Source organism: Selaginella moellendorffii, unplaced genomic scaffold (genome assembly GCF_000143415.4).
Source record: "Selaginella moellendorffii unplaced genomic scaffold, v1.0 SELMOscaffold_83, whole genome shotgun sequence".
In the NCBI taxonomy this organism is placed as follows: Eukaryota; Viridiplantae; Streptophyta; class Lycopodiopsida; order Selaginellales; family Selaginellaceae; genus Selaginella; species Selaginella moellendorffii.
The window spans coordinates 159,556-186,300 of record NW_003314344.1 but is presented as its reverse complement, the minus strand read 5'-3'; the positions used below and the strand labels follow the sequence as shown (position 1 = coordinate 186,300).

Sequence of the window (26,745 nt, the reverse complement as noted above, 5' to 3'; positions counted from 1 at the left end):
GTCAGCCAGGATCGACAGATCCAATATCAACATCCATCCAAGCGCAAAGAAGATGAGAGCAAGAAAATTTTAAAGGTGGGCTAAAGGAAATCACACATGGTCCTTTAGCGAATCAAACACCACACCCAAAATCATTGCTGCCCTCCCCCAATGGAGTGATAAAGTTGACCATGGCTGTGACCGGCCACAGCGGGGAATTGACCGGCGGTCCACAGGCATCGCTGCCGTCCACGTGGCCACGCGTGCACGCGTGCCCCTTCCCCGGGATATCCGGGATGCCGGAGGGTAAAGAGATGCCCCCCTCGCTTTGAACCGTCGCAATCTCGGCATGCATGGAGGGGGCATGCGACATTGACCGCGAGGTAAAAGCCGCGCCTTGGTAAAAGCTATATGTAAAAAGCATCGTACCACGCGCCCACCGGCAAAGATTTCTTGGGCCAGCGCCGTCGGCATTGACATAATTGTGTGGCCAGCCGGTTAGCCGGTTGCTCGTGGCGTACGAACGTAGGTTTTAAGGGGAAAAAAAAAAACCATCCGACAGACAGGAGGGTTATTTTCGGATGGTACGAATCATGATTTTCTAAGTAGCTAGATAGCTATTGCTGACACTAGATAGATAGTGTGTACTTAGCAATAACCCAATGACTAGGGCTAGTAAACTACTAGCATAGGTGCGACCGCGAGACATGTCTTCCCACCACCACCTTTGTAATAATGGCTAGCAAAGGTGGCGTACAACAGAACTAGGGTTTGCCTAAAGCTTGCTACTTATAAAATTTAGGTCTCGTCCTTACAAGAGTAATATACCAAATTGGGCGTATCATTAGCGTGCATACGGCAAAGATTTTGGGCCACTCCGGTACGTACGCTTTACGGGTATTGGTCATGAATGCGCGCGAGGACCATGGTCATGCTATGCATCTCCCATTTCCCATGTAAAGAAAAATAACATTTGGGTTCGTGCATGGGTCGTGAGTGATTGATTCGCTCCATCAAAAGGACAAAGCAACCTAATTCACTGGGCGGCGGGAATATTTCTCAACATGCGATGAGATATTCGCCGGGCATAATAATTCCAGTCGATTGACCCTCACAAGCCACGACACACCATGTGTGCGTGTGTCTGCGTCCCAATGTTTAAGCGATATATTTTGTCTACCTGGAATCTTTTGATTAACACTAAAAGCGAACAAACACACATGGTCTGGGGATTATTTTTTTTCTCCCTTGTTCTCGTGATTGCGCCGGGGCATTAAATTCGACAAGACGATGCGGCCACGCGTCACGCCCGTCATTAAAGCAGCGTCTGACGGGCGCGCGTCTCACCAATCATGGGCATGCGCTGACGTCAAGCGGCACGCGTGTGATGTGACAAACCAACCCACACAGCCACATGCCATGTCATGCTAATGGCACCATACGCCATGCCCATGCCATGTCACTTTACTTGTGTAATCTACGGACAGGTAGTTTTGTTTTTCGGTTTTACCGTGGCGGATTTCACGCGCCGGCATCCAATCGGGTTAAATCGCCCGCCCTTTTTCTTCCAGCGCTCGCCCATTAGGCTTTTGCGTTCTCATTCTTTGGTTTTTTTGTTGGGCTCTTCGCGTGTTCTTCCTTCCTTCTCTCTCGATCGCGCGCTAGAGCTCTCTTTCTCGCTTCAGTTCCATCGAAATATCGCTCCTGGGACGCCAATCGCCGGAATGCGTCTTCCTCAGCTCCAAATCTCTCGAAGAAGCTCCCTCTTGTGCTGGGTTCCTCCTGACGGAGGTGCGTAGTCTGTGGATTTCTCTCTGGTTGCTGCTCTCCGGCCAAGATTCGTGCTAGCTATGGGGACGTCGCTCGTGAATCTGATACAGCGTCGCTAATCGTCCGCTGTCCAGGGTTTAGGTAGCTAGATTCCATTCCAGCCAGCGCAGCGAGCGCAGGAGTAGGGAGCCTACCAATCTTTGAGCCGCCGAGAAGTATGATGGGCCAGAGTGCTGCTGGAAAGAGTGTTGGGGCATCTCCACGCAAAGGATCGACGCTTGCTGCCCATCCAGTGTCTACCTCGAGTATAATCGCTTGCTTTGAACCTCTCCACGAACGCCAGGTAAGAACAAGGGCCTTATCATCGTTCTTAGCTCAAAGGTTGTTTGTTTGTCTCTGGTTTTCAGGCCATATACTTTCGTTCTATGCTCAAACCGATAACGTAGGTGTAGGAATCGGTGGTAGCGAAGAATCAACCCTTTGCAGCCCAGAGCTTTTATGAAGTGGAAGTGTTGCCAGACAACCTTGCTGCTGCGTTCTCCAGTCTAGTAGGTGTTAGTAGTGGTAAGGGGAGTGGAAGGATGATACCATTTTGGAAGATGGAAGCTGTGCCAGGAGTTTGGAATTTCTAAAGCTTGCCCGGCGGGATCAAGCAATTGTTCGCAGTGGCAACTGGTAAGTTCTCATGTTTGGTTTCTCTCTCGAATGACAAGGTTTGTTCCAGGATAGTGGCTGTGAGGCTGTGAAAAGTTGTCTTTGCTGCGAATGAATCCTGCCAACTTGTGAGCGTAGCTTGCGGCTCGAGGGAAAAGCGAGTGTTCGCGAGCGACGAGCCGGAGGGTGATCGAGCGACGCTTAAGCTCGAACTGCTGACTGGAAAGCAGGAGCTTTCTCTTGATGGAGCAAGGGGCACTGCGAGAATTCGCCAACGTCTATGGAGACACCGAGAAACGGTTCATCATGTTCGACCGTAGCGGTGACAAGGGCCGCATCATGCTGGAGCCCAATCGCTTCTTCGAGTTCAATCCCAGCACTCCTCCCAACGGCGAGGGGCCGGAAGCTGGCGAGTTTCACCGGGTATACAGGGAGGCCATGGCCTCGTTCGCAGCATTCCGCAGCATGCGCGAGACGAACAGTCCGCCGGTCACTCTCTGCCACATCGGGGACGTGAAGGATTCCGACAGCAGCGTAAGCAAGCTCAGCTGGGACCACCTTCGCGACGACGACGACGAGCAACAAAGCAGTGTTCGCGAGGAGGACTCGGAAGACATCGACGCCTTGCTATACTCCGATGGCGACGAAGGCCTGCTCGAGGAGGTGGAAGAAGAAGAATGCAGCACTGGCCACACTCCTCTCAGTGAAGTCACCCGGGACGAGAGCAGCGACGAGATCACGTCCAGCTTCCACGCCGAGAACTCGAACCGAGCAGTGGAGCAAGAGGCGATTTTGGCCGTGGCGAGCTACAGTAACCGCAAGAGGCAGCGGAGCTTGGTGGTCAGGCGGAGGAAGGAGATGAAGAAGCAGCGCAAGGAGAGGATCCGGCAGACGGTGAAAGCGCTCCAGAGCATCGTTCCGGGTGGTGATAGCATGGATCCGGCGATCGTTCTCGACGAGGCCATCCTCTACATGAAAGTTCTCCAGATGAGAGTCCGCCAACTCGAGACCACCAGGCAGGAGGACTTGTCCAACGCGGCTAGAGCTTGAAAGAAAGGTTTGTGTGTTTGTGTGTGAGCGCTCTATGGTTTGTGTGTTTGATTTCTATGTTTATGTTTGTGTCTTTGATCTTAGGTGTTTCAATTCCATGGTTTGTGAAAGCTAGCCACGTTTTTTCCTTGTTTGTTTAATATTTTGTTGGTTGTGGAAGTGTGATTGATATTAATTCCAGTTTGGTTTGAGAGCTCACGCGCAAGACTACAGGAGAAATGTTCGCAAACACTCCTTGCTCACCACCACCACCTTTCTTCTCTCTTTTTTTTAGTGCTTTTGGAGAGGGATGTGTTTGATTGATTGAAAGCTTCTTCTTCCCCCCCGGCGTGGGCTGTATAAAAAACTCGCTCGCCCCAGGAACAGCTGGTGTTTGTATGATGAAGCTATTGGTGGTGGGCTTTTGGATAGATTCCTTCTTTGGGAGAAAAACTTCCTTCTTTCTCTTTCCTGTTTCCTCGCGGAAAGCCTGGCGGTCTGTTGCTCTGCTGTGCCGTCTTTGCCTGGTTTAAGCAGGAATCTTAGACGAGAAAAGAGGAAGAATGGCGAGCACTCCCGCAAGTGCTATACCTCGCTAGTGCGCGACTGGCGATAAAAACACGCTTCCAAAGGGCTTATATTCTCTACTCGCTCGCCTGTGTTTGTGTGTGTGTTCTTTTGTCGACTTTCGGGGCTATAGGTGTGGACTTTTCCTGGGAACGAAAAAACAAAGTAGCAAAGTGTGAGAGAGAAAGAGGGAACAAGTAACAAAGGAACCTACGTTTTCTCTGGCGATGGATTGATGCTGCTGCTGCCGCTGCCACTCTCTGGTGGCCTCCAGTCCTCCCAGCCTTCTTCTGGCTCCTCCAAGCAGCGCTTTCGCTTGGTCTGGAGATTCAACACTTTTGCTACTTCGTGTAGTCCTCCCCACTTCTCCAGAGCACGGGCTATGTCGTACCTCCCTACAAAAGTTCCACGAGTCCAATCACTTGTCCATCAAACAAGCATTATATAAGGATTCCTACCTGCGCGCTCTAGAGTTCTCCTGCTCGGCATCCTTGAGGGATCACTCCTGAGCTTCTTTTGGAACAGCTGAATCTGGAAGTTCGAGCTGGAGTCAAACCACGAGCGAGTCAATCACAGAGATTAATTTTGTTACCTCTCGCTTAAGATTTTCACTGTTTTGCCAGAAGCCTCTGGGCTTTCGCCGCTTGTACGCGAGACTCATGTTGAGCCTCTCTGCTATAGAACGGAATCCACCAAAACGACGAATGGCCTTCTCCAAGTCTACACGCCCGTTCTTACGGAGCTCTGCCCTCACTGGCATCACCCTCTCCTTTCCAGCTTTCGCTACAAATCCCTCGAGCTCGCGTTCCAGAACTTTGATGTCCGTCTGGAGACCCGGCACTGGCTTTCGCTTCGGATTCTTAAAACTTTCGTCGGCGGGCTCTCGAACCTGTGGAGGCGGTGGTGGCGGTGACACGTTCTCTTTGGCAATGTAGCAGCCGTCACCTAGCTCGACTCGAGCTCTTATAGCACAGAGGTTCTCGGGCAGATCTTCGTAAACAATCTGCCAAGAAAGTAACACAGTTAATAGAAAAAAACATTCCAGAAAACAGGGAAGGCGTGCAAACCTCTTCGATGATCTCCCGTGGAAGCAAAAAGTCGTTATGCATCTTCATGTCCACCGAGTACCTCAACAAGGTATGTTCCGCTCCAAGGGATTCCAGAGTCCATTTGCCACTGAACACATCAAAGTCACCTTCTACCTGTTGGAAAGTGATCTCGTTTGGTGGCAGCTCCTGCAACTCCAGAACGACGCGAGCATGGAGAACCATGTACAACAAACATTTGCATCCCTCCTGTCCATAAAACAAACCGTAATCAATTTGTTCGTTGGGAAATATTAGATAAACAATTATACCTGAAGCACTCGAGCGTGATTACCGTGTCGTGAGACGATCTTGCTGCTGCTGAGGTTCGGAACAAATCTAAAAATGACGGAGTGTGAGCTAAAACACAATTTGAGGCCGGGTCTTACTCCGAGAGCGTCTCATAAGACGTCAAAACATTCCATACGTCTTCCATAGAGCCTGCGATCGTTACAGCTGCCACAACTCTCCAGAAGCGCCCATCTTCCTACAAAATCTAAGATTTCTTGAGTTAATACGCTTCCACGCGACCATGGCCTACCTCACTTAGACGTCTCAAATGCACTTCATCGACAGTACATTGTTTGTCAGACTTGCAAACACGCTTGATTTTGGTAACAGACTCGTTGTCCCATCTCTGAGCATATTTCCTGTCGTCTGTTTGCACGAAGCTTGTCACCTTTGTGTCAGTGGATTGGGTAACTTTGGACACGATGCTGTGAATTGGAGCGGCAACCGACATGCCGCCATCTGCAGGATATTTGATGACGGAGCGTTGGTTCTTCTCTGCCCTTTCCGCAATTGCACGCAGATTTACCGGAAGATCCGACTTGATAATACCTTCCACGAAAACACCAGGAAGTAAAAGACGGGGAATCACATTGACTTCATAGTGCAAATCTGTGGTTCCCGGCCTGACAGCAAAACTCGTTAGGACTGAGGCAAAGTTCGAAGATAAGAAAGAAAGGTATTACCTCGTGCCAGCCTGCAAAAGCCATCTTCCAGCATATTTTTTGAAGTCCCCGTCAACCATACAGAACTGGAGGGATCTCCCATCAGTCTGTAAAGTAAAAAGCACAAACAAACGCTTTAAAGACAATGTGTACGCAAAACACACGACATACCAAGTGAGGAAACTCTTCCAAGTCAAGAACCACGGTTGCTTCGATATGCCAGTACATTGCCGTGTGGAGGCCCCTCTGGAGCAGCCAAATCCGACCAGGATACGGGCAGGGTATCCTTGCACTGGAATGAAAATGAGCGAAAGAACACAAAGAGAGAGAGAGCGGTTACCTGTGAATGAGATTGGGAATAAACTCCGCAAGCCGCTCGTAATCCGTGAGGACTTCCCACACTCGGTTTATATCAGCTTCGATGGTTATGGTGGCGCTGATGAATCGCTCTCGCCATGAAATCACGTCAACTTTGCACTCGACATGGTATTTCTCGGCGTCCGAGCACTCGTCGTCGCCCCTCCTTCCAGATCTCCTCCTCCAGCTTATCTGCTCTTCAAAATTCTTGTAGATGATGCTGGCCGGACAGCAAACTCTTCTCGAGATCAAGTCCGTCACCAGAATTCTTTGGATCCTGGCCATGTACGCCGCTTGGAAGTCTTTCCATCGCTTGGAGCAAGCCACACCGAGCCTTAGATTCGTTAGCTGCTCCTGGAGCTGTCTCAACCATAGGATGAAAGATCCCACACGGTCCCAGAATCCAAGCTCTTCTCTCAATTCAACCAGCTTGATCACGGACTCCTTTCCAGAAAAGAGCTCGATCTCCTGCTTGACAGTAACCTCGTTCATCCAGAAATCCGGAGAGTTCCCGTGTATAAATTCCATCCAAATGCGGCTTTCCTTCTCTCCTGAGCTTCGCAGCAAAGCGATGGCCTCGTGAAGAGCATTGTTTGCCTCCTCTCGCAAGTGCTGATTGTAGAGCTCGTTGATAATCCAGTCCATTGCTCCACTACTCTGGATTTTCTCCCTGCGGCCTCCATTCCTGCCGCAAATCTGCCTGAACTGTAGCCCCTTTCGGCAAAATTGGACAGACCTAGCCCCAGGAACAGGGTAGCTTACTGCGAAGTAGCCGCATTCCTCGAGAAACGCCCCATCTCTACCCGGATTCACAGCTTCCAGCTGAAGACTCACTCCTGATCCAGCATTCCCCATCGCCATCGCCATCGAAGAAGAAGAACTTCCAATGCATCGCCTTCCACTTAGGTCGAGTATGAAATTTGTGGCCAAAATTTCTCAATCCTATCGCGAATCGACCCCGTAACCTCCAGAGGTAAGGCGGGAAAATTTCAAACGTAACATTTTAGGGCTCTTATTTAGCGTTTCGAGGAATTCGCGCAGGAGAAAATCTGTGAATTGGATTGCATGACATTTTAGAAAATCATGGATTTTAAATTAAGATGCTATTCATGTTTCTCACAATGTCGCAGTAAGATCTTGTGCGGTAAATCTCAAACTATTTAGCATTTGCCTATAAAGGGCACATTTGTAAGGACAAAGCGGCATTTGCCAGGACTGGGCATTTGCTGCAGGGAAAGACTTTAATCGATGGCACTCGAGAGTGCTTCTAAAGTTATTCTACGCGTCTTTCTCTTCCACTTATCGAGAGCGACGATCGTTATTGTTATGCTAAGATTTTCGATTCGAGAGATTCGAGATTGGAATGTCTGGACAGCTATGGGGATTGGTGACGATAAGCGAAGTGCTGGCTTTCGATATCACTGCTGTGATCGATCGAAGGGAAGAACCGATGAGACGAAGAGCACGACGCCATCTGCGAGCGATCGATCGGGAGTGGAAAGTGGCTCGAGGGATTTGCCGGAGGAGCGACTGCTAGTGGGCTGTGGAACCCGAGGAGCTCGAGCGAGTGGACTTGGGTCTTGAGGAACTTGACGTAGTGAATGGCCTCGTCCAGCATCGAGACGGTATCCATCTTTGTGCCTCCTGGAACCAGTCGCTGGAGCGTCCGGATCTTTTGGCTGATTCTCTCGCGCCGGTGCCGCGCCGCCACGCTCTGTGGATCCTTGGAAATCCTCGTGTTCCTCCTCTTGGGCTTGCTCCACGATTCCTCTTCTCGTTGTTCCTCCTCCGCCATCGCCGAGCGCTTGCAAGTATAGAAAAGATTCTTCATTGCTACTCCGCCGCTACTACTGCTCGCTCCAAAGACGAAGAGCTCCTCTTGGCGATGATCGAGTGGAGGAGCTTGTAGCGTGATGGGCTTGCTCCTGTCGGGGGAATGTAGTGATCTAGAGGCTTGATTGTAGCTGCTGCTATCGACGCTCGGTGATGGATTGGAAGTGAAAAGACTGGAGCAGTGTGCGAAATCCATACTTGGCGTGAAGGTTCTCGTGGATGATGATATGATCTTGGAATTGTCCTCTACTCTCTCGTCGCCGGCGATGACGCAACTAGTCGCATACTCTGCCAAATCTTTCCAGGCTTGACGATCATACATTTGGTGATCAAAGCACTGGAAACTATAGTCGAGGAACTGGAATTGATCGCCATTGACAAAGCGACAATGATGATCATCATAGCTGGACATAGCTCTCACAAGTTCCTACAAACTCCTTGATTTCTCAAGGTTGGAACAATGATCGAATCGGTGGTGGCTGTCACCTGCGCTTGTACCGTAGTTTGTTGCTTGGCGCAAGATCAAAACAATGTGGACTCTTGTGGTGTCACGACGCGAGATAAAGAACAAGAGAGCTCTCCAAATCTTTCTCTCTTCTTTGGATCTTAGCTTTCTACTACTTGGAGCGATGGAGATGGAGCCAAGCCTCTCGCGAGCGCAGGGTTATAAAGCGCCAGTGGATTGAAGATGCCAAAACGCCAAAATGACAGTCAGTGAGACAGTTGCTCGACGGATGCTCATTAATGTTGTGAGGACCATCTTCTTCTCACTTTATATTTTCTATGAATAGTTTCTCAGATGATCTCATGGTTTGGAGATTGAGATTGTGGAGGTTTGTTTTGTTTGTTGTATCGTTGGATCGGCGTACGTAGAGTTTCAAATGTGCACATGATTGTGCTGCTCTACTGGTGCCAAGTTTTTTTCTACACTAAAAAAGTACATACATACACGCCCAGCTTTTTCATGTACACGTCGATCACTTCCATCCAGGCAAGCAACGTACTCACTCAATGGACACAACTAATACTCTTTTTTCTTTACTATTTATTTACTTTTTCAATATTATTTTTGCACACATCTCTGTCTCTGCTAGAAGATTCCTGGCATTTGAAATTTTGCATTTATCTATACATCAACTTCTCGTCTCTCGCTGGTTAGTACGCCGACCCTCCGTCAACTTCCCCACAGCTTTGAAAAGATTTGGGGCTTCGAGCCTCTGACCCAACATTCTGGTTTAGGGTTTACAAAAAGGTGGCAAAATAAATTGACCTAAAGGCTGGAGGACCACTATATATATGTTTATTCAAAAAGGCGGAGCTCATTCCAATCGAGTAAAATTCGCCCCAATTGTTTAAGTCCACCTTGAGGCCTTGCACGAGCCACGTAGGCCCCATGACAACTCACAGATGGATTGTAATGTCACAGACCTGGCAAGGAATGGCATTTCTCCTGCGCATCATTGTCTGATAGATTCTTTTAGGGCAAAGACTCTAGGTAGGTAGGCAGAAGAGTTATCCGAGTTGGTAAAGTTAAAAATGGAGGAAGTGGACTTTAACCTTTATTACTTAGCTGGCATTACCTTTTTAGCTCCGTGTGCCCTAGCTAGCCCTAAAGGAGGAAGCTATGGCTTGGGTGAGCTCATGGGCGGACGAATCCGAGGCGGCGGACGAGGCGGCCGCGGCGGCGGGGGGCGGATCGGTAGGGGCGATGCCCGAGGACGCATTTCCACCCCTGGCGGTGGCAGCCAAGCCCGGCGGCGCCGGCGGCGGCAAGAAGAAGAGCAAGGGTCAGACGATGACGCTGGCGGCGTTCACGACTGGCAAGGTCGTCGGCCCAGGTGCGAAGCGATTCACCCCTTCCTCTTCCCAGATTTTCATGTCGGATAGCAATCGCCTCACATCCGAGGAGCTCATGTTCCTTCCCACTGGCCCCAAGGAGCGAACTCCGGAGGAGCTCTCCGAGCAGCGCCTCGGCGGTGGATTCCGGAGCTATGGCGGCTTCCGTGGCGGCGATCGCGATCAGCGCGACCGGCATCCTTCCAGGGATCCGGGTTTTGGCGGCGCCGCCATGCCGCCGCCTCCCTCCCGAGCCGATGAGAGCAGCGACTGGTTCTCCAGCAAGCCAGCGATGATGATCCGGCCTTCCTCGCGGGGCAGCGATCGAGACGCGCCGAGCAAGGCTGACGAGGTGGACGACTGGAAGGCGGGAAAGAGGTTTGTCCCGTCGGAGAGAAGCTTTGGCTATGGCGGGAGAGATGGTGGCGGCGGCGGTGGGAGGAACTCGTGGTCTTTTCGAGATCCAAAGCCCGAGATGGACAGATGGTCCGGCGGAGGCGATGAGAGAAAGGTGGCGATGGAGAGACCGCGACTGAATCTACAGCCGAGAAGTTTGCCGGTGGATTCCTCCCGGCCTTCGAGCAGCCACTCGAGTCGTCCAGGAACACCGGGTGATACTCCTCAAGTTCAAGTTGGCTCTGGTAAAAACTCGACTTCCGCCACCACCACCACCACCACTGCCAAGCCGCGATCGAATCCTTTCGGAGCTGCCAAGCCGAGAGAGGTGGTGCTCGAGGAGAGAGGACAGGACTGGAGAAAGCTTGACTCGGAGCTCGATCAAAAGAGGTGCGTTTCTCTCCCACATTCTCATTTCCAGACGTGATGCATGGCTGTTTTGCTTGATCCTCCTCGCAGGTACGAGAGCAAAGAAGAGACGAGGCTCAAGGAGGAGATCAACGCTCTCAAGGATCTGATCGACAAGGAGGGCTCCGAGGCGGCGAGAGAGGAGCTGGAGAAGAAGGAGCTGGAGCTGGAGCAGCTGGTGAAAGATCTTGAGAGAAGCGCGCGCGTCTCGGACCGGCGACGCGGCGGAGGCAGGGATGATCCGCAGAGGCCGCCATCGTCGCAGAGCAATCGAAACGGTGGTCCTCCGGAGATCTGGAGGCGGCCGCCGACGCCAGCCATGTCGGACAGTGGCAACTTCGAGCCGTCTGGAGGATGGAGGCGGCCAAGAACACCGTCTTCCATGCACGAAGGTGGAGAGATGGGATATCGGCGAGGAGAGAATGGCGGTAGGCCGAGAACCCCGGTGTTTCACGACGAGGAGTGGAGGCAGCCGAGCTGGAGAGACGATCGTCCAAAGTCCGCGCAGCCCGATATGTGGAGCCGGCCGAGAACTCCGTCGGTTCACGAGGATGAATGGGGCAAGGAGAATGGGAGGCGATCGAGCTATCAGTTCCATCACCAGCAGCAGCCCTCGAGGAATCGCTGGTAAGATGGTGGCGATCGATCGAGCTCGAGATTTCGCAGGCCTGTTTTTTTGCTTTACTCGTTTCTTTAGCTTCTTTTCCAGGCTTGTAAGTAATATTATCTGTGACACTTCGTTTTCTTGTGCAAAGTAGAATGTTCCGTCAGCGAAAGGGATATTTCGTTAAAATAATGTAAAGTGAGAATGTTCTCTTAGCAGGCCAGATATTCCGTTAAACTGATTTAGCGGGCGAAGAATATTCGCGCTTCGTCCACAGCTTGCAGTTTGGGGAGTCCGTCATTGCTTTCCTTTTTTCTTCTCTCTTCTCTCTCTTTCGATCTTCTCTTTCTTCTTCTGCCATGAGCTCGATTGTGGCAGCGCACGATCAAAGACGTGTGAGATCGTTTCCTTCCACTCCGGCATTCAATCGATCACCCTTCAATCCATTCTTCCACATCAAATCGCCTTATAACCGATCTCCCTTCAGTCCATTCTTCTACATCAATTCCCCCCATGGGGTGTTTTTCCAGCAGCCGCAGAAGCAAATCCTGAGCTTCTCCGCGAGCAGCAGCCCCAGCAGCGTCAAGATCGCGCTCACTCGCAGCAGCGATCCATCGTCCCTCGCCTGGAGCGAGCCACAACACATCTTGGTCCTCGCAGACGCCACCAAGGAACTAAACACCGATGCGCTCGCCTGGACGCTGGAGCTCGTCGCCAAGCCCGGAGACACGGTGACGTTCGCTGGGATCTTGCCTTGGCTCTGCCTTCCACGTAAGTTTCTACAACCCAGTCGCACTTGGTCAGATTAGTCCAACGTGGTCAACTTTGGATTCATTCTACCTACAGTGCTTGTAAAGAGATGGTCGGAGCTTCGCATGATCGATGAGAAGTCGTGCACTACCCGAGAAGGGGAGGTCCAGCTCAAATCCGCGGAGTTCTTGCGCATCCAGGATTCCTACCGTACCAAAGGAGTAAGAACTCATGATGATTCGCTATCGAATCGATTTGATCCATCGCTCCAATTGGTGTTTCCAGGTGAGCTTGGACATCATCATCGAATCGGGCTACCCTCCTCGCGACGTCGCGGTGCAGCTGGCGCTCAAGACCCAGGCCAAGTGGATCATCTGCTACAGGTGATCGATCGATCTGGGCTACAAATCGCTCTAATTGCCCCACCACAGGTGTATGAACAAGAGGATGGATCAATGCCTGCTGTTCCAGAAGCTGGGCGGGAAGAACATCGTCTTCCTCAAGAGCAAGGACGAGGGCAGCGTCTCCTTCGCCGCCAAAACGCCCACCGCGCCATCAATGGCACTGCTGTACGCGCGCGAGGAGCCCGGATTTTGCAGCCCACACTGCGAATTGGGCCATCTAGGCCTGCAAGACATTGGATTGAAAGGATTGAAAGTGCCCAGCCATGTCACGCTGGGCGAATGCCTCACCAAGAACAAAGCGAAATAAAAAAACACTCGTTTTTCGAGTGATGACGTGGATGGGAAGATGCAGTGATGTGGAGATTCCATGCAGTGACGTGGCAATGACGCGGCGGCGGCCTCAATCAACGCCAGCGGGCCGGCTCGGTCCCCGACGCACTATACCGGGTATTGCCGGTTAGAACCAGCGGTCCCTTACGCACCTGGCACTTAAACCGCCGGTTTGGGAAAATACCCGGCGGTCCGGACGTGACGACGCAATGGCCAATTTGCTTATTGGCCCATTGGCAATGGCGATAGAAAGTATTACAGCCGTCTTTACTGTCCGAGCTAACAAAGATGCTCTTCCGCGTGGATTTCTTGACCCAGATCTCACGGCGCGGCGGAGGAGCGGCGATCATACCCGATCGCCCGGATCGATCGATATTCGCGGCGCAGGGTTTTGATTCAAATCTTTGGAGGCGGCCGCCATGGCGTCCAAGCGCATCCTCAAGGAGCTCAAAGATTTGCAAAAGGATCCCCCCACGTCGTGTAGCGCCGGTAAGCGGCCGATCGATGTTCGCGATTCTAGGGTTTATGTGATGGAATGGAAAATTTCTCCTGTTCTTCTCTCCCAGGGCCTGTCGCGGAGGATATGTTCCACTGGCAAGCGACGATCATGGGACCTCCCGATAGTCCCTACGCGGGTGGGGTTTTCCTGGTGACCATCCACTTCCCTCCGGATTATCCATTCAAGCCTCCAAAGGTTCTTGTAGCGCCAGGGACTTTCCATTCCAGTGCTCTGTAGTGCTTGAATCACACTCAAACTCGTGATCTCATCGTGATTCCTGTCTTGTAGGTTGCGTTCCGGACGAAAGTCTTCCACCCAAACATCAACAGCAATGGAAGCATCTGCCTCGACATCCTCAAGGAGCAGTGGAGCCCCGCATTGACGATCTCCAAGGTGAGAAAGCTCTGGCTTTTGCTTTTCACTCGATCAATCCATCACTCGTCGATCTTGGTTTCTTCTTCCCAGGTGCTGCTCTCGATTTGCTCACTACTCACTGATCCAAACCCCGACGATCCTCTGGTTCCAGAGATCGCCCACATGTACAAGACTGACAGAGCCAAGTACGAAGCCACCGCGAGAAACTGGACCCAGAAGTACGCCATGGGCTGATCGATCCAACCGAGAAGACGAAGAACAAGAAAAAAAACAAAGCATCCAAATCGACGAAGCCCATCTCTAAGGTACCACCACGCCAATCGAATCGACACGAATATTCCACGCTGTTTGAATTGAATAGAAGAGAAGCCCTAGCTCTAGCCCTAAAAAAGTGGTGGTGACGTGTCACCCGTAACGAAAAGGCCCAGCCCAAAATGCGGTGGGGCGCTAGGGTTCGTTCGCATCAATCTTTTTATGGTGCGCGCGTGATTGTGGCGCCGCGCCCCACGATCCCTGCTCGCGCGCCGCGCTGCCGACGAATTTCCGGGGAGGGATCGTCTCTCCGGGGGCGCGCCGCTCTCTCGCGCGCCTGTGGGTGGCCGATTGATCGGCTATGGCGTCGAAGCGCATCCTCAAGGAGTTGAAGGACTTGCAAAAGGACCCTCCCACGTCGTGCAGTGCCGGTACGTGACCGAAACTCTAGGGTTTAGTGTGAGCTCCAGGGCTTGAATTCTTGTTGCGAGGGATCTCGTCACTCCAGGGCCCGTGGCGGAGGATATGTTCCATTGGCAAGCGACGATCATGGGGCCGCCCGACAGTCCTTACGCTGGCGGGGTGTTCTTGGTCACCATCCATTTTCCTCCCGATTATCCATTCAAGCCTCCCAAGGTCGAGTACATCTTCTTCTTTCGTGGTTTCTTCGACTAAAGCTTTTTGTTGTTCTATCAGGTGTCCTTTAGAACCAAGGTTTTCCATCCAAACATCAACAGCAATGGAAGCATTTGCTTGGACATCCTCAAGGAGCAGTGGAGCCCCGCATTGACGATCTCCAAGGTTCTTTTCACTTCGATTTAGCTCCTAGCTTTCAGTTTTGTGATGGAGAGAGGGATTTGTTTGATGCCTGCCAGGTGCTCCTGTCGATTTGCTCGCTACTCACGGATCCAAACCCCGACGATCCTTTGGTCCCGGAGATTGCTCACATGTACAAGACCGACAGAGCAAAGTACGAGGGGACTGCGAGAACCTGGACGCAGAAGTACGCCATGGGCTGAGCGCGTATAAGCGTAGCGTGAGCGATGAGCGAGCGTGTAAGCAAAAGTTTGTATATGATTCCTTTGATCTAAGGTGAGAAGAAACATTTCGATCGATCGATCGATCGTCTAGAGTGCTGGCCTCTTTCTCTTTGGCCTTGGCGTCTTGTCTTTGGTCCAGGTACCCCCGCATGGGTTACAATGGTACCTGGGCTGCCCGGGCTTGTTATTGTTGAAATCGTAGAACCTCGTGTACCACTTGACCCCACACCAGGGGCAGTCGATTTGATCGGGCAGCGTCGCCCTCACCTTCGCTAGCAGCGCTCGCAGCTCGGGCGTCACCTTTGAGGACGCGTTCTTCCTCGGCCTCTTGGGCTCGCTCGAAGACTTTGGCCTCTTGGGCTGGCTCGAAGTCCTGGGCCTCTTGGGCTCGCTCGGGCTCTTTCTCTTGGGCTTGCTCGGAGTCTCTGGCCTCTCGGGCTGGCTCGGAGTCTTGGGCTTGTTCGCAGGCTCTTTGGGCCTGACTCTCGCCGTCACTGGCTTTCCACACCAGTCGTCCATGGCGCAGAAGCTTTTGAGAGCTTCCGGGTCCCAAGGAGGGCAAGCCAAGCCTCCCTCGTATCGCTCTTCGTCGCCTTTGTCCTCCAGATCATTGAGCGTGACATTTCGCATGGTTGGGATCACCTCCCACTTACTTTGATCAGCCCATGGAGAGCAAATTAAATCTTCCTCGCCCATCGCCGCTAAATGATCATCCATCTCAGCTAAAAACCCTTCCCACCCCTCAGCTTCCTGCGCCTTCTTCTTCATGATGCAATAAACCCTAGTGAACACATTCTGGGTCCACTTATTTATACTTTTTCTCTAAAAGGTGCCTTTTTAATTAGTTAAATTATAAATGAAAAAGACCAATTATTATGATGATTAAAGTTAAAGTATGATGATTATAATTAAAGGATAGATTGCAATGATAGTTGGTTATAGTTAAAGTATTAATTATAACTATGCTAACTTTAAGCTTTACTAAGTTTTGCGCAGGATGCATGATGTTGTGAGGAGAAACGGCGATGGGCGAGAGGTTTTGCACAGGGAATCGGCGTTGCAGCTCATCAAATCATGCCGCACCCTCGCAGCTGCCAGGGAAATTCATGCTCGGATCCGCCACTTGCTCGATCCGTGCGACGTCTTCCTCCTCAACACCATCATGCAGATGTCTGGGAGGTGTGGCAGCGCTCGCGACGCCCATCGCCTCTTCCTTGCAATGCCTTCGAGAAACTGTTTCTCGTGGGAGCTCATGCTGTTTGCATTTACCGCGAATGGGGAATTGGGCTATGCAAGAGACTTCTTTGAATCCATGCCTGATGTCTCTAGTGTTTCAATGACGGCTCTTCTTAGTGTCTATGCCAAGCACGGAAATATTGATTACGCTAAGTTGATATTTGACAAGATACCAGAAAAGGATTTAATTGCATGGTCTACCATGGTTGGGGCATTTGCCACTTGTGGGCATCTGCAGCAGGCAAAGCAGGCGTTTTGTTCTATGCCTCTGCGTGATCTCGTCTCCTGGACGTACTTGCTCGAAGGTTATGGAAGATCCAGTGAGACATATTGTGAAGCAAAAGATTTTTTTTGCTCAATGCCCGAGCACGATCTCGTCGCCTGGACGAGCATGCTCGGCGTTTGTGCCGCAAATGGGCATTTGCATGAAGCTCAGAGCGTGTTCGAAGCAATCAAAAATAAAGATATTGTTTGCTACACCGTGATCTTGTCTGCTTACGCTCAAGCAAGCGATCTGGAAGAAGCCGAGAGAATGTTCCAAAATTTGATGCCCGAGCACAGCATTGTTTCTTGGACTGCAATGCTTACAGCATATGCCCAGAACGGGGATATTCTGCGAGCCACGCGTTTGTACGAGAGAATGCATGAGCACGACGTGGTATCTGGTACTTGCATGGTGGCCGCATATTCCCAGGCTGGGCATCTGGAACTTGCCAAGCATGAGTTTGATACCATGCACGAGAGGAATATTGTTACGTGGAATGCTTTGCTGGGCGGTTTTGTGCTAAGCGGGTGTTTAGACGACGCGAAGAGGATTTTTGATCGGATGGCAATGTGGGATGCCGTGGCCTGTACGGCCATGGTAACGGCATATTCTCATGCGGCCAAGCTCACCGAAGCCGAGATTCTCTTTTATTCTGCCAAAGACCGCAGCATGATTTTGTGGAACTCGATGCTGTCGGCGCACACCCAAAACTCGCCATTGCAAAGGGCAGTTGCGTTTTTCAATGAAATGCCGGAGTGTGATCTGGTCTCTTGGAATGTTATTTTTGCGGCATTTGCCCGTCACGGAGATCTGGAAGATCACAAACTTCTGCTCCAACTTTTCCACGAGATGGGATCAACGCTTGCTCCGGACGAGATCTCCTTCACTTGCGTGCTCGTCGCGAGCGCTCACTTGGGCGGCCTGTGCTCGGCAAGAGCCCGATTCTGGTCAATGGTCCTGGACTTTTGGTTGACCCCGTCAAAGCAGCACTATTGCTGCGTCGCCAGCTTGCTTGGGCGATCTGGGCATTTGGAACAGGTGGAAGAGCTGCTGGCCACCATGCCATTTGTGCCGGATGCTGTGGATTGGAGGAGCTTGCTATGGTCATGCAAACTTTACAAGAAATTTGGACAAGGAACTCGCGCTGGAGCCATGGCTTTTTATCTGGAGCCTAAAAATCCCGTGGGCTATGTGTTCCTGTCAACCCCGTGAATTTTTTGAGTGAGAGAGTAAATAGTTTAACACCTTTTAGCTCAAGATCGCCCAACAACATCGAACAGGAGTATACCCCGGAAAGCCCCCAGAAAGCCGAAGATGGCGAGATCATCATTTATCGAAGCTGTAAGAGACTTCTGCATGATCATGGACAGGAGTACCCCGGAAAGCCCATGATGGCGGCCAGGAAAGCTGGATCTTCACTAGTCGAAGCTGTCAAAGACTTCAACAGTCGTGATCCTGGTCCCGAGAGCCGAGAGCACGCGATCGATCGCCCAGAAGATGGCGAGATCATCACCGCAAACAAGCCACAGATGGTGAGGCGAAGAAAGTAGGCACGAGGAAGAACGCGTCCTCAAAAGTGACCCTGTGGCTTGTTGCGGGCTCTTTGGCCTCCTGAGCTGCGAGAGATGAAGGAAATATGGGTCAGGGCCATGAGGTTCTGATTGAAATTTTCATGTAACATATACTTACACACATATGAGCAAAAGAAAGAAAATATATGTGAAGTAATATTAATTTATTTATTGGTTCAATAAACAATGCCATTATAACCATCTAGAATGGCATTCTTGATCTTGTTAAATGCAACCTTATACCAAGGAGTAGCGAAATTAAATTCCTTAGCAGTTATTAAGTGCTTGTAATTCTTCCTTACCACTTGATAATCTTTTCTTTCTCTCTTGATTATTTTCTTGTTAGCTTGATTCCGGCTATCACTCTCTTCATCTTCATCTTCTTCCTCTAAGGATTCTTCCTCAAGATAAGTTTCATCCTCAGATTCATCGGAGACACTTAACACAACTGTAGTATTCTTGGATAAAGTCCTGGAGGATTGCTTAGATTTTATCCTGGAACCCTTGCTTCTGGACTTAGTGCCATTAGTCACTGTTCCCCTTTGCCTCTCCGGTTTCTTGGGTGGTACAAATCTAATCCTGCCACCTTTGGTGAATTTCCGTTTGCACGAGTTGCATCGATATCGCGGCTGTGAAGCTTTTTTGTTGTTGTTATAACAAAATTTAGTGTCAACAGAGCTGCAACGAGGGCATATTGTGGGTTCTTCATCTTGGCATTTATGCTGTGAATTATACTCTTGTACATTATTGTTACTAATTAATAGAGATTAGAAGATCCTTAGCAAAGAAATTCTCATTCATACATACATACCTTGCCACGATTGAAACCTAAACAGAATGAAGAAAAAACTAAATTTAGTACGATCGATTATCTTATCCTCATAATCGTTCCTAATTAAGCTATAAGATTTTTTCATGATTTTTACTAGAATAAGTAATGGTTCTGACTAAATTATAAACATAGTGTGGTTTGTACAAATCATATATTTCTTTTTTTCCTAAGGAATTAACCTAAAAGCTCTCTATTTATTTATCTCAGAAATTTTATGCATTTACCCGGATATCTTTGGTTTGGTTATCTCTAAATAACTTATTGCATTTCAAAGCATGATTAAAGCATTTTATTTACGTAAATTGCATTTCATCATGCTGTCGTTTGAAAAAAGATCTCCAAAGCAATGACGAGTGTGTGACAAGAGCATGACATCACCACCAATTGGAAACAACTCCTTTGCTTCCCAAAATCCATATGTCAATAAGTCTGGGACTTCCAAAGCAAAGCTCCTCCCCGAGGGCCATATAAATAAGTATCCCTCCTCCCCACTTCCAGATATATTTCCCCTGTCTGGATCCCTCTCTCCCTCTCTCCTTTCACTTGCTTGGCTGCTTCAATCCGGATTTCTTCGTTTGATCTCATCTATCCAGTTCTTCCGCTTGTGAATTGCCAATCTTGGAGTGGAGGACAATGCGTTTCTCGAGTAGCAGCAGCAACGGTCTCGCTCATCATGGCTTTTAGCTTTGATTCGTCGGCATCAAGCCCGGAAGAGGTGACTTCCAAGCTCCACACGACTCCACAGTTGATTCACACGCTCATCCACCAATGCCCCGTGCTTGTCATCTGTGCAAGCTCTTGCTGCGTGAGCCTGGTTGTGAGGGAGCTCTTCTCCAAGCTGGGAGTTTGTCCCACTTTGTTTGATATCGATACTGACTGCGAGGATGGAGTAGAGGTAGAAAGAGTTTTAGCGAACTTAGCAGGGAGTAAACAGCCGATACCTCTGATTTTTGTTGGGGGAAAGCTCGTCGGAGGACTGGATCGATTGATGGCTGATCACATCAGTGGCAGGCTCCTCCGCCAGCTGAGCGAGGCCAACGCTTTCTAACGATGGAAAAGCTCAGAAGAAAAGATAAAAAAAACGAAATGTTTTTGTACCTTGTGGCAGCAGACTTCCTCCCATGGAACACTCCACTGCACCAAACATTAAAAAATAGAAGAAAAACACACAGAATAAGAAAAAAAGCACCAACCAGCTGGTTAGCATTAAAAACAACGTGGTACCACACTCCCTCCTCATTTAGTTTTTATCAGCCATAGCCCCGAGACACGCTGAAAGGCTCCACGCGCGTCACGATGGGCTTGAAGCAACCTCGCTGTCCCTCACACACGTTTAATCCCTGCTCGCTGGCCTCTGCTGCCTCGTTGGACCTGGCCTTGTTCAGCGTGCTCTTGATCAGATCTTGGAGGTTGATTTCGAGTAGAACCGGGAGAATCCTGCTCGGAGCAGCAGGCAAGTCAACCGCGGCACCATCTTTCATCGCTGCCGTCGCGTGATCAACATCGTGACTTAGTCCTCCAGCCTGCTCATCGTCCGACTTGTTGCTGGAAGTGCCAGCCGACGTAGTAACTCGGTCACACGAGGCCTCGTTGCCTGATACGTCACCGTCCAGCCGACGGCTTCCCCGAGATCTGTCGTCTTTCACGTCCCACGTTGACTCGTCCGTCTCGTCCAGGCGTGGCTTGACGTTGCGCCCCTGTTGCTGTGACATTACTGTACCAACGCGTGACAGACCAGTGTGATAGTCATCGTGATTGTTATCGTTGCCACTCGAGTTCTCTTTCTTCTCGACGGGAATAGTTTCCATGGCACCCCACCTTCCATCTGGCCAGATTAAAACCGCTGGAATATTGCCAGGCAACGCTTTGAGTATCCTGGAGATAGAAAACAGTGAGCAGGTAGTTTGAACGATGACAAACACAGTGAATAAAAAATCTGGGGGAGGAGATTGCGACAAGCCGACAACTTCACCTTAAAATAAAGCCGTCCACTACGATCTGGGGCCAAGTGGCATCAGAGCCACAATATGGACATCGCCACATTGTAGCTTCTGTTTGTTTATCAATACCGGCTGCAAGCTCCGCATTTTCCTGAAAATTATGCCATCAGCGTACGTCAGGAAACACATGTTAGCGATCGAGAATATAATCACCTTCAAGTAGCACTCCAAGTCAAAGCAAGTTAAGTGCGTGCATGACATTCCTCGTGCAGGGACCTGGAGACAGTATCACTGTTAATTACGAAAACTCTTTCCAGGAAACTTCTATTCCATCCACCTTTAAACGCGACCCAGATAATGGGCACTGCGTAGAGACTGTAAAACAGGACATAGAATTATCGGGATATTTAAAAAGAGAGGAAGACACTCTTACCGGGTACTGCAGTAGCGTCGATGCAAGGAGCAGGATTCTTTTTGAAATAAGGTAGAATCTGTCGTTCGCGCAGAGCCCGTCGAACCTGCTCGGAAGGAATGTGCCATGAATCAGGCATACAGTTCCACTCCAGATAATTAATGTTACCAACCAGCGCATTCACTCCTTCGGACAGCACCAACTCGTTACTCAATTGCTCGTCGTTGTAAACTGCGTATTCATCGGACGAACTTGACAAGGACGGATCATCCGCTTTTCTGGCACGCTGATTGTCACTTTGCATGGGCTGCCAAAAAACAAGTCGTGCTCAAACCCAAGAGAGCATTAAAGAACAGTTGTTACCATGCTCGTTTCGAGAAGAGGTAGATTGTTTCGTGGTTTTGACCGTCTCTCCAGCCATGTCCCTGCCTTTTGTCGCACTTGCTTGCACTGGTATATGCGTTCTTCGAGAATCTCCCACTGGAAAGGAGAGAAACACGCCCAGCTCTTCTCAAGTGCACTACACAGGATGTCCACAGACTTTAGGACCTGAGAGTAAAATACATTAGAAAAAACTACAGTATGAGTTATGTTGTTGAGAAGATCTATAAAGCTTACCTCCGAGTCAGGCAGGATGCTAAGCGTTTGGCACACAAGACTGCAACAAATGACGGGAAGTATCGCGACTATGGCGGTAAAAAGAAAGCGTTGCAAAGCTTGCGGAGGTGGTTTGGTCCTCCTCAACATCTTCAAGAGCCAAGACGCCCACCTTGCGGGGAGCTCTCGCGAGCCTCTTTCCCACCTGCAAAGCATCCTCTCAGGCGCGTCTACTGAGCTCAAAGAGAAACGCAAAACGTTTACCTTTGCAGGATAAACATCTGAGAGACGCCAACTTTGAGATGCTGGACCAGCCTGCGGTGCCGCTCGGAGTGTCCGCGCGAGCTCTTCCGTCCAAACACTCTCTTTTGCCTCCGCAAGATCGCTCGGGCAACATCCTCAAGCGAACCGACCTCGTCATCCCACACGCAAGTCCTTTGGCCTTTCTTCTCCAAGGCCGGCTTGCGAGAGGCAAGCTGATGGAACTTCCTCTTTTTGGCGGCGGCGCTGGGAGGAATGGAGTCCCCGGACGCTAGCACCATAGCTGCCAGATTGAAGAAACTCTCGGGCTCTCCCTCGAACGACGCCAGTGGAAGCGCTCGAGCGGCATCTGGAGCATTTGTCGGGACAATGTCCTGTAACACCCGGCCGCACGAATCCAGGACCTTTCCAGACCTGGAAACGACGTAGGACAGGCACTCTCCCAGCTGAGCGGCAGTCATCTCGATTCTCGATCTACAGTAACTCCTGCAAGAAATCGATCGACATTTCGGTCGGCGCCATCAATATTTCGCCAGAATGCGCCATACCTCTCGATCGAAGCTCGCAAAACCCTAGCACTAGAAAAATCCTGTAATATTACTTTCCCCTTGGGTGACGTGGTCTCATAGGAATGCAGATAATGATCTCGATCACAATGACGTGGACGGCCAGTAAACCGCCACGTTGGCAAGAATCTTAGCCGTCCGATCCGGCCATTCAAGTAAAAAAACTTTAGCAAAGAATAAATACATTGGTATGGTTGGCCCGATTTTTCGCTAAGCCCAACGTCGCTTCCTCGCCGGTCTCTCGTGCTTAAACTCCGACGTATCGGCCTGGATGGAAGCTTTCTCGTTGGTTTTCTTCGTCTTCTCGGCGGAGCTATCGGGCTTTTGCGACTGGAACCTCTCGCGCCTCTTCGCGAATGGATCCACTTTCTCTCCACTGCTCGCTGCCGATGATCCACCCAGAGTCGTCGTGGATCCTTTCACTGGATCCTGGGACCTGGCAGCAACCTTCCCAAGTTTCTCTTCCTGATCATCGATCGTCGGCCTTTCCCTGTTAAGCCTCTCCATCTTGGACCTGCCTTTCCTGTGCTTATCATCGTCATCCCCCTCGTCGGAGTAGTAACTGTCATCTCCTCCCCGGCCGCCGTGATGAGCTTCGCTCCTGGAAGATCGCTTCTTCTCGTGTGCCACCGTTGTCACCGCCGCGGCTGCCTCGTCCTCGGTGGTCTCTCTGGCTTGCACCTGTAAAAAATCCATCAATCAAACCAACACCCTCGGCTAAGTCTCCGGTTTCATCAGTTCATCTGAGCTTGAAAGAGTCACGATTAGAGACGAAAGGCAGAAACGCCAGTCACGTAAACATATATGAGCCTGCCTAGCCGTATGAAAAAAAAGGAGAGAAGAAAGCTGCCTGCCTGCCTAGCATGATCAAAATGCATCATATGTACATACACAGGCAGTCAGCTAGAAAACGAAATCGCAAAAGTATATAACCGACGATGCCAAGGGGGAGATCAGCTTCATGCAGGCGATACGAGTACCTTCTCTGCATGGGCACTTTTCTGATAATCATCAGTCTTCCGCTTCTTCCTCTCCTTTTCATCCAAGTAGTCGGAAGTCGAACCATTTCGCCTGCTGCTATCGTCCCTGCCTCTGCTGCTCCATCCATACTTGTCTCTGTACACCCTCTCTTCCTCCTTGTATCTATCATCCGAGTGTTCTCGTCCGCCACGAGAGCTTCCACCGCGGTGGTCGTACGAGTACTCTTCCTCGTCGCGATAGTCTTTTCGATCAGAGTGCTTACTTCTCCGGCGCAGATACTCGTCTTCCTCTTCATAACCATGGCGTCTGCTCCGATCCGAGTACCTGTCTTCGTCTCTGTCCCTCCTCTCGTAGCCGTCGTCGTAAGCAGACCTTCGCTTCTGAGGGTCATCCCGGTCTCTGTCCCGTTTCCAGGACTCCTCCCTGTCCTTCCGGGAATGGTACTCCTCTGCCTTGTCTCTTTTCCGTCCTTCGTCTTCCCTTCTGCTGCTGCGCGAGACATCTTCCTCCTTCCCTCTCGACCTTCGAGCTTCCTCTTCCTTCCACCTCACGTCGTCCCGTTCTCGATAAGATTTTTTTGCCCAGTCCTCATCCTTCCGTTGATCTTTTTCTCCTCGCTCCGATCTTTTGTACTTGTCGTCGCTGGCAGCTTTCGCCTGCCATGAGTGCCGGTCTCCTTCGCCATTATTTTCCTTGCGACTTCGATGCCTGGACTTGTGATCTTCGTCATCACTGTAGCTGGACCTCTCGACCTCACTCGGTTTTTTGTGCCCCTCCTTTTGTGAACGTGAATCGGAGTATCTCCGTCCCTGGTCATGTTTGTCCTCAGAAAGAGGTTTCTTGTGCTCATCAGACTTCTCTTCGTCCTCAGCCTTCGCCTGATCTCGACTGCCTCTCGAACGTCTGTCATCCTTCGCATCCCTGCTATCTGAATGCTTGCGGTCGTCTTTGACAGCAACACTGCCACTGCTATGTTCTTCATCTAGTCCCGCGCGCCCCTGCGAACTTCTGTTTGATGCTCTCCTGAAACCATTAAAAGGTGCTCTCAGACCTTGATTACAAACAGGAAACTAAGCCTACCTTGGCTCATTAAAATCATTAGGAGCACCAACTGAAAATCCTTCTGGCCGCATCTGCAATGGGAGTGGAGGCATTCCAGGCTCGTAGAATGGCGGCCTCATGACTCCGCCCCTGCACAATCATGTTTTAAAGATCAGAAAACGTAACGTAAAAGCGCACCTGCCACCAAAGCCCCCAGGAAACATTCGATGGTATGGACCTCGCGGTCTTCCCATTGGAAAAAAAGGAGGAACTTCTGCATCCATATACGGGTTTCTTCCCAACAGAGGCCCTGCCCGCGGGTCTGGCCCATCTTGTTCATGGCCCATGTCGTAATCACTCTCACCCATGTCCATTCGATCAAGAAAAGGCACGGGGGTCTCCACTTCTACGTCTTTCAAGACTATCTGCAAAGTCACAAATTAGCCTGAATAATCCTGCCGAAAACACTCACCTCTATAATATCACTAGAGTCACGATTTCTGCCACGCCTAAGATCGTAGGATGGTCGCCTCTCTCCCACTCCACCTTCCACTTGAATTGCACGACCGATTGGCTGTTTCAACGATTCTAAAAAAAATTCGCGTAGAAAGAATGTATTCACCTGTTCCGAACGACCACTTTCATAAACACTGATTTTGCTTTGCATCGTGGCCTCCAGTCGAAGTTGACTCTGCAGTTAACCTTGAGATAAGAATGCGAGGAGAATTATAGCATACCAGTTGCTGACAATATTGCCTCCAAGAATTCTCATTGAAGCCAAAATTGAAGTAGTCAGTGATATCCGCAGTAACATTCCTCCATGGTTTATCGTCCATAGCATCCAAGTCCATATCAAAAACAGTCCTGGACATTCCGGGAAAGAAGGAAGCTTACACATTAGACGTACTTTTTAGCTTACTTGGTTGGGGGAAGATGAAACTCTGTATGCGGATAGCCACCAGGACCAGACCAAGGCCTTGACGGACCAGAACCAAGAAGCGGAGGTCCCTTTCCAGGACCCCAAGGACCCGGAGGAAAAGTTCCTCTTCCCAGTCCCGGACCAGGGGCACTGTTCATGGCAGGACCAGACATTGGAGCTCGCACATACTGCAGTTCAATGGCGCATCACAATCAGGGTTGCTAACCAAACAAAAAAAAAGAAAAAAAACGAGGTACCTTGAACTGTGCATGATGCATAAACTTCCCGGGCGGGCGCAGAGGACCACCAGGATTTACCACAGGTGGCCTAGCAGCACCAACTTGATCGCCAGGCAGCAAACCAGGAGGCAAAATCCCAGGAGGACCTCCCAGAGGAACTCCGAGAGGCGGCTGCGACGCTGGAACTTGATCCGACAGAGTGGATTGCTCGTCCAACCAGGGCTGGTTTGCGGTCGGTACTTCTTCCGCTTCTTCATTGCTCTCCCCCAGGGCTGGAGCCTCAGCCTCTGGAGGAGCGCGCTTGACATTGTTGAGCACAATCTGGAGATCATCGTCACTGTCGCTCTCGGACCCCTCGGCAGCATTTCTTCCGGACTCGTTGTCCGAGAATTCTTCGCCCCGATTACCAGCTCCTTTGGCCGACCCATTGTTTAAAGAACCTCCAGCGGCGACCCTGGCGCTATCATCCCCGCCAAAGCCAGGATAATCGTCCTCGTCCTCCTCTTCCAAGCTGAATCCAGGCGCTGGAGCTGCCGCTGGAGCACGCGGGGCCTCGGCGTCGCCGCTCCCGCCCAATCCAGCATAGAGATCTCCAAAATCGTCGTCTTCGTCCATAGCCGCGGACCCGAGAACACTCGCTGCTGTGCTCGCCGCCTAGATTCTACTCCCTAGTCCCATTCTCATACCGGATTCCAGGCCCGGAGGATCGGAGACGCGCCATGCACAGATTCGCCCCTCGCCCCAAAAACCCTAACCCGAGAAAC

The 26,745-nt window shown here is 50.6% G+C and overlaps 10 protein-coding genes across 13 annotated transcripts; 6 read left to right on the top strand and 4 right to left on the bottom strand.

The window, feature by feature from the left end:
* Window positions 1–1,554: 1,554 nt before the first annotated feature.
* LOC9630267 (transcription factor bHLH143) lies at window positions 1,555–3,651 on the top strand. Its single transcript, XM_002987642.2, has 3 exons — window positions 1,555–2,092; window positions 2,157–2,424; window positions 2,474–3,651. Exon 3 carries the CDS (start codon window positions 2,647–2,649, stop codon window positions 3,451–3,453), a length of 807 nt encoding a protein of 268 aa, XP_002987688.1. The 5' UTR covers window positions 1,555–2,092; window positions 2,157–2,424; window positions 2,474–2,646; the 3' UTR covers window positions 3,454–3,651.
* On the bottom strand, window positions 3,605–7,289 carry LOC9663170. 3 transcript variants are annotated; one of them, XR_002990548.1, is made up of 12 exons: window positions 6,378–7,289; window positions 6,209–6,329; window positions 6,059–6,144; window positions 5,626–5,998; window positions 5,474–5,571; window positions 5,357–5,423; window positions 5,067–5,294; window positions 4,592–5,002; window positions 4,458–4,530; window positions 4,214–4,394; window positions 4,024–4,145; window positions 3,605–3,956 (listed from the first exon to the last, which is right to left on the bottom strand). XR_002990548.1 is itself a non-coding variant. In XM_024661483.1 (11 exons), exons 1-11 carry the CDS (start codon window positions 7,259–7,261, stop codon window positions 4,127–4,129), a joined length of 2,541 nt encoding a protein of 846 aa, XP_024517251.1. In that variant the 5' UTR covers window positions 7,262–7,289; the 3' UTR covers window positions 3,605–4,126. The 3 variants fall into 3 exon arrangements, 2 of the variants coding, with proteins under 2 accessions (XP_024517251.1, XP_024517252.1); XM_024661483.1 differs by having other exon boundaries at window positions 3,605–4,145; XM_024661484.1 differs by lacking the exons at window positions 3,605–3,956; window positions 4,024–4,145 and having other exon boundaries at window positions 4,278–4,394; window positions 4,458–4,543.
* A 456-nt stretch (window positions 7,290–7,745) lies between these two features.
* LOC112341454 (transcription factor bHLH66-like) lies at window positions 7,746–8,825 on the bottom strand. The gene has a single exon (XM_024661555.1). It carries the CDS (start codon window positions 8,637–8,639, stop codon window positions 7,770–7,772), a length of 870 nt encoding a protein of 289 aa, XP_024517323.1. The 5' UTR covers window positions 8,640–8,825; the 3' UTR covers window positions 7,746–7,769.
* Window positions 8,826–9,847: 1,022 nt separating this feature from the next.
* LOC112341464 (eukaryotic translation initiation factor 4B1-like) lies at window positions 9,848–11,686 on the top strand. The gene is made up of 2 exons (XM_024661584.1): window positions 9,848–10,849; window positions 10,919–11,686. Exons 1-2 carry the CDS (start codon window positions 9,852–9,854, stop codon window positions 11,496–11,498), a joined length of 1,578 nt encoding a protein of 525 aa, XP_024517352.1. The 5' UTR covers window positions 9,848–9,851; the 3' UTR covers window positions 11,499–11,686.
* Window positions 11,687–11,830: 144 nt separating this feature from the next.
* Window positions 11,831–12,932, top strand: LOC9663169. Its single transcript, XM_024661504.1, has 4 exons — window positions 11,831–12,242; window positions 12,318–12,442; window positions 12,507–12,604; window positions 12,653–12,932. The coding sequence occupies exons 1-4, from the start codon at window positions 11,831–11,833 to the stop codon at window positions 12,930–12,932; spliced, it is 915 nt and encodes a 304-aa protein (XP_024517272.1).
* A 281-nt stretch (window positions 12,933–13,213) lies between these two features.
* Window positions 13,214–14,220, top strand: LOC9663168 (ubiquitin-conjugating enzyme E2 8). Of its 2 annotated transcripts, XM_002987640.2 has the most exons (4): window positions 13,218–13,444; window positions 13,522–13,649; window positions 13,743–13,847; window positions 13,920–14,220. In XM_002987640.2, the coding sequence occupies exons 1-4, from the start codon at window positions 13,375–13,377 to the stop codon at window positions 14,061–14,063; spliced, it is 447 nt and encodes a 148-aa protein (XP_002987686.1). In that variant the 5' UTR covers window positions 13,218–13,374; the 3' UTR covers window positions 14,064–14,220. The 2 variants fall into 2 exon arrangements, with proteins under 2 accessions (XP_024517261.1, XP_002987686.1); XM_024661493.1 differs by having other exon boundaries at window positions 13,214–13,444; window positions 13,743–14,220.
* A 65-nt stretch (window positions 14,221–14,285) lies between these two features.
* LOC9630266 (ubiquitin-conjugating enzyme E2 28) lies at window positions 14,286–15,209 on the top strand. Its single transcript, XM_002987639.2, has 4 exons — window positions 14,286–14,512; window positions 14,590–14,717; window positions 14,778–14,882; window positions 14,957–15,209. The coding sequence occupies exons 1-4, from the start codon at window positions 14,443–14,445 to the stop codon at window positions 15,098–15,100; spliced, it is 447 nt and encodes a 148-aa protein (XP_002987685.1). The 5' UTR covers window positions 14,286–14,442; the 3' UTR covers window positions 15,101–15,209.
* Window positions 15,210–16,118: 909 nt separating this feature from the next.
* LOC9663166 (pentatricopeptide repeat-containing protein At2g35030, mitochondrial) lies at window positions 16,119–20,073 on the top strand. The gene is made up of 3 exons (XM_002987638.2): window positions 16,119–17,804; window positions 17,903–18,168; window positions 19,524–20,073. The coding sequence occupies exons 1-3, from the start codon at window positions 16,119–16,121 to the stop codon at window positions 20,071–20,073; spliced, it is 2,502 nt and encodes an 833-aa protein (XP_002987684.2).
* Window positions 20,074–20,203: 130 nt separating this feature from the next.
* On the bottom strand, window positions 20,204–23,014 carry LOC112341449. Its single transcript, XM_024661541.1, has 10 exons — window positions 22,784–23,014; window positions 22,239–22,721; window positions 21,996–22,179; window positions 21,741–21,926; window positions 21,550–21,684; window positions 21,399–21,483; window positions 21,303–21,340; window positions 21,179–21,241; window positions 20,998–21,116; window positions 20,204–20,900 (listed from the first exon to the last, which is right to left on the bottom strand). Exons 2-10 carry the CDS (start codon window positions 22,694–22,696, stop codon window positions 20,276–20,278), a joined length of 1,893 nt encoding a protein of 630 aa, XP_024517309.1. The 5' UTR covers window positions 22,697–22,721; window positions 22,784–23,014; the 3' UTR covers window positions 20,204–20,275.
* Window positions 22,928–26,732, bottom strand: LOC112341447 (FIP1[V]-like protein). The gene is made up of 9 exons (XM_024661539.1): window positions 26,000–26,732; window positions 25,743–25,930; window positions 25,561–25,687; window positions 25,446–25,514; window positions 25,296–25,397; window positions 25,022–25,248; window positions 24,863–24,973; window positions 23,782–24,805; window positions 22,928–23,482 (listed from the first exon to the last, which is right to left on the bottom strand). The coding sequence occupies exons 1-9, from the start codon at window positions 26,594–26,596 to the stop codon at window positions 23,012–23,014; spliced, it is 2,916 nt and encodes a 971-aa protein (XP_024517307.1). The 5' UTR covers window positions 26,597–26,732; the 3' UTR covers window positions 22,928–23,011.
* Window positions 26,733–26,745: the final 13 nt, after the last annotated feature.